Here is a 9,544-nt window from a genome sequence, read left to right as displayed (position 1 = left end):
TTTTTTTCACTGTTATTTTTCAATGATTAAATGTAGTTACTATTTTCTGTCATGTCAATCCCTGTTTTTATAAATGCTCGGCTACATTGAAAATGAGGGTTGCCTTGATAGATTGATTGATTGATTGATTGATTCATTGTCCATTTAAAATGAATTTTATTGCAGATTTATTTGCAGTTATTATTTTTTTTAGATACAATCAAAAACTGAACTAAATACAAATCAATTTTATTAACTTGAACATAAAAATGAATACAGAGACACACATTTTAAGTTGAATTTTTTAAGGCAGCTGATTTCCTCTGATTGTTTCAGTAAATTGAACGTATCCAGGCTCACAGTGATTAGTGAGTGAAACTAGTGATAGAGCGGTAATCGAGCACGAGGCCGAACACTGAGGGTCGTGATCAATTAGCTGTGAACAGACTGAACACACACTCAACCAACCGCTCATAAAACAACAATTACCGCACAACCGCTGAGCTCGGACCGTGATGGATCTGAAGCACCTTAAGAAAGGTCACATGACTGGATCCCATCATTAATTCATCCTGAATAATTACTGAAATATTCCTGAAAACTCCCTCATCAATTAAACCCATAATGAACTTCCTGCAAGTGGATTTCATTCATTTCACAGCGGGTTCTTCACTCCCCTTCATAAAACACACAGGAGCAATGCTGCAATCTGATTGGCTAAACATTTAACTGCAGTATAAATACTATTAGCCCACCGTGCTCTGCAAATCCAGCAAGCTGATTGGCTGTTTCTCCTAAAAGACAGAACTTTATCCTTGAATCGGCTCTGTGATTGGTGTTAAGAGATTTCTCATTCACACATTAACCCTTGTGTGGTGTTCATATTTTTGTTATTAGTTTCCTTTGTTACTTGTATTTAATTCAGCAAAATTAAGCAATTTTACATTAAAATGCTTTACACATGCTCGCTTCACCTAAATTGCAAGCAATATAAACAGCTTACATGGTTAATATTTGCCCTTTACCTTTCTTATGTTACATTTCTTTTAAAAAGTGCTTCTCTTTTTTTTTATTAGTTTTTTAAATAAAATGTAAAAGAAAATGAATTAAACTCAAGATATGAGTAGAAAATTTGTTTAGTTTCAAATTCACAAATGAAGCAATGTTTATTAGCCCTTGGCCAAACATACTGTATGTAATATAAATGTTTTGGGGGGGGGGGGGGGGGGTGTTTATGGAAAATGTGTTTTGATATATGTTTTTCACAAAAAATGAGCCAATGAGTTTGAGTTAGAAAAAATATTTTTTTAGTATCATTTGATGAAAAAGGAAAACGGGTCCCACAGACCCGAACACCACACAAGGGTTAATAATACAGCTAAGCTGAGCGAAACGATTCGGGGCTACTGGAAAATAATTCGGGGCTAAAGCCCCGGAAGCCCAGGCCAGGCGACGCCCCTGCATTGGTATAACACAGTAAAAACAGACAGAAATAAAGACTCAGAGATGAGCGTGATTTGTGCAGTTGTTTTAAATGTATAAAGTTGCACAGATAATTTTTACCAGTATCTGAAAATATACAACATTGAAAGAGAAGAAAAAAAAAATCAACAAGGATAATCCATACCATAATAATTCATCATAAGTAACAATAATCAGAATCAAAACTCCTCTTTTCCAAGAAACACCTGAGGGAAGCAAATGAAGATAAAACAGAGGAGAATCATATGGAACGATTATGATCAAATAAAAAAAAATGAGGAAGAAGTGAGGAATGAAAGAGAAGATATACGAGAGAAAAAAGATCAAAAGATCAAAAGCAAAAAAAATGAACCACGGGGTCGTTCACAATCACACGCTCTCAGTTATGTACAGCACATTCCTCCACTAGTGCGCCGCACGGGCGGAAAACCAATACACTGAAACCAGAGGAGACGGGCGGGGTCAGCTCCTGTGTGCTGTCACTTTTTGCTCCATATATGAATATGTGTGTGTGTGTGCAAAATGGCTAATGCTTAGCCTCACTCACAAGATAACATCTCACATTGTATACAAATGTGGGTGTTCCCAAGATTTAATTCTGAGGTAACACTTTAGAATCAATTTACATGCTGCTGTCCCATGACTTTTGACATATCAGTGTATTACACCTAGACCTTTTTGAATTGTTGTTATTTGGGTGTATGTATTGTGTGTGTGTATATTGTATGTGTGTGTGCAAAATGGCTAGTTTTCAACATCACTCACAAGATAGCACCTCACAACTTATACAAATGCAGGCCCTCCCAAGCCATAATTCCAAGGCAACAGGATTGCTGTCCCATGACTTTTGGCATACCAGTGTATTACACCTAGATCATTTTGAATTGTTGTTATTTGTATTGTGTGTGTGTATTGCGTATGTGTGAAAAATGGCTAATGCTTAACCTCACTCACAAGATAACACCTCACAACTTATACAAGTGTGTGAGTTCCCAATTTTTTTTTTTTCTGAGGTAACAGTTTGTAATCAATTTACATACTGCTGTCCCATGACTTTTGGCATACCAGTGTATTCCAGCTAGACCCTTTGCATTATTGTTATTTGTGTGTTTGTATAATGTGTGTTGTGTGTGTATAGTGTGTGTATATATTCTGTGTGTATAGTGTGTGTGAAGTGTGTGTATATGTGTATAGTGTGTGTATTGTGTGTGTATATTACGTATAGTGTGTGTGTATAGTGCGTACATAGTGTGTGTATGTATAGTGTATAGTATATACACACACTATACAAACACATACACACACTGTATATATATATATAGTGTGTATATAGTGTGTGTACGTATAATGTATAGTGTGTGTGTATACTGTGAAAAGTGTGTGTGTATATATAGTATGTGTGTATAGTCTATAGTGTGTATAGTGTGTATAGTGTATGTGTGTATAGTGTGTGTATAGTGTGTGTGCATGTGTATATTACATATAGTGTGAGTGTGTGTGTATATAGTGTGTGTATGTATACTGTATATATGTATAGTGTGTGTACGTATAATGTATAGTGTGTGTGTGAACGCTGTGTGTGTATATATATGGTGTGTGTGTATAGTGCGTGTATATATATATATGTGTGTATGTGTATGTATTGTGTATATGTGTATAATGTGTGTATATAGTGTGTGTGTGTGTGTATATATATATAGTGTGTGTATAGTGTATGTGTGTATGTGTATGTATTGTGTATATGTGTATAGTGTGTGTATAGTGTGTGTGTGTATGTATAGTGTATATGTGTATAATGTGTGTATATAGTGTGTGTGTGTGTATATATATAGTGTGTGTATAGTATGTGTATAGTATGTGTGTATGTGTATGTATTGTGTATATGTGTATAGTGTGTGTATAGTATAGTGTGTGTGTATGTATTGTGTATATGTGTATAGTGTGTGTATAGTGTGTGTGTGTATGTATAGTGTATATGTGTATAATGTGTGTATATAGTGTGTGTATAGTGTGTGTGTGTATGTATAGTGTATATGTGTATAATGTGTGTATATAGTGTGTGTGTATATATATAGTGTGTGTATAGTGTATGTGTGTATGTGTATGTATTGTGTATATGTGTATAATGTGTGTGTATAGTGTGTGTATGTGTATGTATTGTGTATATGTGTATAATGTGTGTGTATAGTGTGTGTGTGTGTATATATATAGTGTGTGTATAGTATGTGTATAGTATGTGTGTATGTGTATGTATTGTGTATATGTGTATAATGTGTGTATATAGTGTGTGTGTGTATATATATAGTGTGTGTATAGTATAGTGTGTGTGTGTATATAGTGTGTGTGTGTGTATATATATAGTGTGTGTATAGTGTATGTGTGTATGTATTGTGTATATGTGTATAGTGTGTGTTTGAGGCCCTCTGTATCCTCATTCAGTGGTGAGGCTGAAGCTGAATCTCAGTAAATTGAATAAATGGAGCTGCAGGGCTTTAATTCAATAACAGCATAATAAAATCAGGCTTATTAATATTAATATCATTATTATTATTAATATCAGAATAATTATTCTATATGATTTTTTTTGCAGCAGCCCACCAGTCCTCTCCTCTCACATTCAGATTCTGACATCATACATCTCCCCTCCACTTCCTCCAACACAAATCCTGCACAAACAGTATTCAAAAAAATCTTTTTTTTTTTTTACATTTTCTGTTTTTTTTTTGTTCAAAGTTTCTGACATCTTGGTCCTTGCGTGTTGTTGAAAAAAAGCAAAATCAGACAAATTAATATGACGAAAATTAGATATTAAGAAGAAAATTCCACCTGTTGTTCAAAATGTGTGCATAATTCACTGTTTGAAATGTAAACTAAGTAATTCAGTGTATTTTAAAGGCTCTAAAGGGGCTGATTCACATATTATACTCAGTAACCGGGGTGTTGCAACAAGCTACTTAAGCAGATTCCTACATTATACTCAGTAACCGGGGTGTTGCAACAAGCTACTTAAGCAGATTCCTACATTATACTCAGTAACCGGGGTGTTGCAACAAGCTACTTCAGCAGATTCCTACATTATACTCAGTAACCAGGCTGTTGCAACAAGCTACTCAGATCAATTGCCATATTATACTCAGCAACCGGGGTGTTGGTTTAAAAAAAATGGTATTATACCAATGGTTGTAAAGGGTTATGATTACACTGCATGAGACAATACCTGATGCACTTTTTAATTATAGTTCTAAGACAATTTTAGGTTTAAAAAAGGTTTAAACGTCTTAAATATTTCATATCATTAAATCAGTGGAGGGATACATGTTGTGAGATGTTATGTGGCAACAAATAGACCATATATCATAAACTACGGCTTTATTTGTATTTGAGTTTGAGTTTTGCTGTGTATAGTTGGATGTTGAGACAACTTTACATTAAAATGTATCTACACTAATGGTCAAGTTTCACACCAACCCATGCTTTTATCTCAAATTAAACCCTTTCCTTATATCACAATGTTTAAATAATCAATAACTCAGTGCCAGATCGGACTGTATTCTATATGTTCGCCATGTTAAAACAAAAAAAAGCTATGTGGGACAAACCGCTAGCTGATAGCGTCCTGGGTTACCGTACACTCATGGTTCCTCAGTACTAGCGCTATCAGGCGGCATTACTAGCACTAAGCGCTGTGGTTAGCAGCTAATGCTAATGCTGCTGCACCCAGCCTTAGTGCTGGAGAAACTTCACTGAAAACTCAACCTTAGACAAAATTATTGTAAATCTAAGTTTACTATAGATAAACAGAAGCACTTTACTCACCCAAATAAACAGTTTTCAGGAGAGAATTCTGTGTAGAAAAAAATCCAGCACTCGTTTTACTTTAAATCTAAATCTTTTTTTTAAGAATTAATATTCTGTTTCCTTAGGCGCTTTCCCCCATCTTCCCCATTAGAAGAGAAACATGGTAATACAGTCCGAGAAATACCGTATATATATAAATAAATACCAGGTTAAAACATGGTTTAAATATATATATTTTTAATTATTATTTAAAGACAAGATAACACTATTTAAGAACTATTGGCATCAATTCAACCTCCACTCAAATCTTCTCTATTTGTCTCAGCCAATTAAACAACTCTTTCACTAGGACTCCTTTCTTTAAATTGGTTTATCGTTTGTTAAGGTACTAAAATGTATACATACTGTAAAACTGATAGATTTTATTGTATCGTAATTATGCACACATTCCCAACAACAGGAGGAATTCCTGTTTTTCATATTAAGAGAAAGACAATAATAAAGAAGATAATGATGATGATGATGTGTGTAGAGATAAAAAACAAAAAAGAAAAGAAAGAAAGAAAAGAAAAAAGAACTGATGTAAGAAAAGCTTTGGCCGTAGAGTAAGTAAGTAGGTACGACGTAGGATGGACAGATAAACGATAAACGTCTGACGAAGAAAACGTGAAGAAAACGTGTTTTTTTTTTTCTCTTTCTCTTGGAGCGGCGTGTGACGCGGCACTCATCCCACAGATTTGGGCCTGAAGGATAATATTCTGGTTTTCCTCACAGAGGAAAGAATGGAAAGAAAAAAAGGTGCTCTTCTCACAAAAAGTCGATTATTCTTTTTTTTTTGTTGTTTATGTTCATTCGTTTTTTTTAATTTGTTGATTGTCCTCAGAAAAAAAAAAGAAAGGAAAAAAGAAAAAAATTAGCGCCGGCTCCCCCTGCAGGGCAGGATGTCCCGGCTTAAAGACGTACAATCACAGCGTTTACCGCAACATCCTTTACAGGAAAGGAGCCGAGAGTCCGCCACAGGGCCGGTAAGGCTGTGGCCCTGTGTATGAGTGTGTATAGTGTGTGTGTGTGTATTAAAGTGTGTGTATATGTGTGTGTGTGTGTGTGTGTGTGTGTGTTGTGAGGTGTGTAAGGGTGTCAGGCTACTCTGGGTGAGTCTGCTGCTGCTGCTGCGTGTCGCGTGTGCCCGCGTGTTCCTGTAAGCAGCTCTGCCGGATGACGGGCAGCGGGTGAGCCTCGGTGTTGAACACCCAGTCGTCCAGAGGCAGCAGATCATCGTCAGAGAACAGCAGGTACAGATACCTACAGAAAACACACACACACACACACACACATGCAGTATTTAATGTGGAGCTTAGAACGGTTAGCGTTAGCAGAAAAATGCTAACGAATAGTATGTAGTGTAGAAAGGCAGTATCGACTGAGAATAGGCATTGTCTTTGTGAAACTGAGGCGAATTTGGTTTATACTTGAAAGGCAGAGAACTGGAACAAGCAGCTTGGGTTGATTCCCATATTATACTTAGCAACCGGGGTGTTAGCACAAGCAGTTTGGCCTGATTTCCTAATTATACTCAGCTATCAGAGTGTTGGCACAAGTGACTCAGGTCGATTCCCATATTATACAAGTGACTCAGCCCGATTTCAATATGATACAAGTGGCTCGACCCAGTTCTGATATTATACTCAGCAACCGGGGTGTTGGCACAATCAACTCAGGCTGATTCCCATATTATACTCAGAAACCGGGGTGTTGGCAAAAGCAGTTTGGGCTGATTTCCTAATTATACTCAGCTACCAGGGTATTGGCACAAGTGACTCAAGACAATTCCCATATTACACAAGAGGCTTAACCTGATTCCTGTAATATACAAGTGAATCTGCCTGGATCGCATATTATACTCAGCAACCGGGGTCTTGGCCAAGCATTTTGGCAGGATTCCCATATAATACAAGTGACTCAGTAACAAGGGCGTTGGCACAAGCGACTCGGGCCAATTCCCATATTATAACAGCAACTTGGCCCGATTCCGATATAATACTTAGCAACTGGGGTGTTGGCATAAGCAACGAATGGGCATGAGCCCGAATGCCATATTATACTCAGCAAATGTGGTGTTGGCACAAGCGATTCCGGTTGTTTCCCATATTATACAAGCCACTCGGCCTGATTCTGATATAATAATCAGAACTGGAATGTTGGCAAAAGCAACTCTGATATGGCTGATTCCCATATTTTACAAATGATTCTCATAATATACTTAGCAACAGGGGTGTTGGCACAAGCAGTTTGGGTTGATTTCCTAATTATAAGCGATTACAAGCGATTCGGGATGAAGAGGCTCTGCCCGATTCCCATATTATACTCAGTAACCAGGGTGTTGGCACTAGCAGTTTCAGCTGATTGCATAATTATACTCAGTAACCAGGGAATTTGGCACAAGCGTCTTGGGCCGATTTCCATATTATACTTAGCAACCGGGGTGTTGGCAAAAGCAAGTGACTCAACCTGATTTCCTCATTAAACTCAGCCACGAGAGTATTGGTACAAGAAACCTGGCCTGATTCTGTTATAATACTTAGCAACAGGGGTGTTGGCAAATGCAGTTTATGCTGATTTCCTAATTATACTCAGCAAATGGGTTGATGCCACATGCAGCTGGTGCTGAATCTCCTATTATACTCAGCAACTGGGGTGTTGCATTAAGTGACTTGGGCTGATTCTGATATTATACTCTGCAACTGGATGTGTTGACCCAAGCAGCTCAGGATGATTTCCTAACTATACTCAGCAAACTGGTCTTGGCACATGCGACTTGGGTCAATTCTGATACTATACTTAGCAATCGGGGTGTTGCAACAAGCAACTTGTGCCAATTCCTATATTACACTCAGAAACCAGGGTAATGGGACAAGCAAATCTGGCCTATTCCCATGATATACTCAGCAGTCGAGGTGTTGGAACATGCAGCTTGTGCCAATTGCAACCAGGATTCTAGCACATTTACCTTGTGCCAATTCCGATATTATGCTCAGCAACTGGGGTGCTATTACTAGCAGTTTAGGCTGATTCCTAATTATGCTCAGCAAATAGGGTGTTGGCACAGGCAGCTGGGGCAGAATCCCGTAATATACTCAGCATCCGGGGTATTGGCACATGTGGCTGGATTGACTCCCATATATAATCAGTGGCTGGGTAAATATGAGCATTTTTGAGTTACATTTAGGAACTCTAAAAATCTAAATTGTATAAAATGTTCTTTAAAGCCAGTGAAGTAAAGTGCTTTTCTATGTAAATAAGCACTTTCTGTCCAGATTAGAAGCTTTTATTTAAAGTATAAATAATACTAGACTGCATGAGGAGAGCTTACTGTGGGAACAAACACTTACTGCACGGATAACTAGATGTATGTATTCTAATTTATTTTCACAGGTGCCTGAAACTCAGTGCTGTGTGACAGCAGTTTACACTACATAAACACTCTGAAGCTCATAACACACTCCATTAGCTGTGCACAAATCTTCAAACCAAACAACATCACTATTAATGGGGTTAGTTTGTACACTACTGTACTGTGGGACTGTTGTAATGCACTATGCATCCTGTCAATTCTGTCAATTTGTAGATGAGTCATGAATCATGCTGTCATGCCCATATATGGCACTTGGGGTCTAAAAAAAGATATATATCAAATATAATTATTCTTCACTAAATTATTCATTTAGTGAAGTTACCATGATGTTGCAACTGCTAAGTTGAGAAAATAGATTATTTCTTATTTTTTACATAATGCAATAAATCTGGAGTTGATTTTACATTTAAAAATCCACTATTAAAGGTGTAAAAGCTGTAAAAATGATAAATAAGATCATAGATAATTAACATAATCAATAGATCAGTTAACTTGCTGGAAGTAATAGTAATGTTAGCGTACTCACTTCAGCGTTTCGGAGAGGAAGAAGCTCTGCTGCATGTTGTCGTGGCTGACAGTGGAGGCGTAGACATCTCTGATCCCAGAGAACCCGTCCTCCACGCGACAGTGCTTCTCCAGCGCCTGCAGAACAGCAACACAACAATTACACAACACTCTTACATTTCCCTGATCATTCCCAACTCAATACCCAACCCGATGCCCAACCCGATGCCCAACCCAATACCCAATCCATTTCCCAACCCAATACCCAACCCAATGCCCAACCCATTTCCCAACCCCATGCCCAACCCAATACCCAACCCATTTCCCAACCCAATACCCAACCCCATGCCCAACCCAATACCCAACCCA

At 37.6% G+C, this 9,544-nt stretch overlaps 2 protein-coding genes across 5 annotated transcripts in view; both read right to left on the bottom strand.

The window, feature by feature from the left end:
• Positions 1-1,492: 1,492 nt before the first annotated feature.
• LOC125784341 (histidine-rich glycoprotein-like) lies at positions 1,493-3,896 on the bottom strand. 3 transcript variants are annotated; one of them, XM_049467619.1, is made up of 3 exons: positions 3,858-3,896; positions 3,529-3,711; positions 1,493-3,425 (listed from the first exon to the last, which is right to left on the bottom strand). In XM_049467619.1, exons 1-3 carry the CDS (start codon positions 3,894-3,896, stop codon positions 2,745-2,747), a joined length of 903 nt encoding a protein of 300 aa, XP_049323576.1. In that variant the 3' UTR covers positions 1,493-2,744. The 3 variants fall into 3 exon arrangements, with proteins under 3 accessions (XP_049323576.1, XP_049323573.1, XP_049323575.1); XM_049467616.1 differs by having other exon boundaries at positions 1,493-3,084; positions 3,178-3,896; XM_049467618.1 differs by having other exon boundaries at positions 3,529-3,896.
• LOC103028203 (mannosyl-oligosaccharide 1,2-alpha-mannosidase IA) overlaps positions 1,493-9,544 on the bottom strand; it is a 366,316-nt gene continuing 358,264 nt past the window's right edge. For both annotated transcript variants that reach the window (XM_049467576.1, XM_049467575.1), the window contains exons 11-12: positions 9,198-9,313; positions 1,493-6,561 (exon numbers count right to left, since the gene is read on the bottom strand). In XM_049467576.1, the coding sequence (XP_049323533.1) occupies positions 6,402-6,561; positions 9,198-9,313 (276 nt within the window). In that variant the 3' untranslated portion in view covers positions 1,493-6,401. The remainder of the gene's footprint in view (positions 6,562-9,197; positions 9,314-9,544) is intronic.

This window comes from Astyanax mexicanus, chromosome 1, assembly GCF_023375975.1.
Source record: "Astyanax mexicanus isolate ESR-SI-001 chromosome 1, AstMex3_surface, whole genome shotgun sequence".
In the NCBI taxonomy this organism is placed as follows: domain Eukaryota; kingdom Metazoa; phylum Chordata; class Actinopteri; order Characiformes; family Acestrorhamphidae; genus Astyanax; species Astyanax mexicanus.
This window is presented reverse-complemented; position numbering and strand designations above follow the sequence as displayed.

Coding starts and splice junctions, on each gene's coding strand:
- LOC125784341 (XM_049467616.1), bottom strand. CDS start 3,896: ATGAGGATACAGAGGGCCTCAAACACACACTATACACATATACACAAT. Junction 3,085..3,177: donor CAATACATACACATACACAC/ATACACTATACA, acceptor ACATACACACAT/ATATATATATACACGCACTA.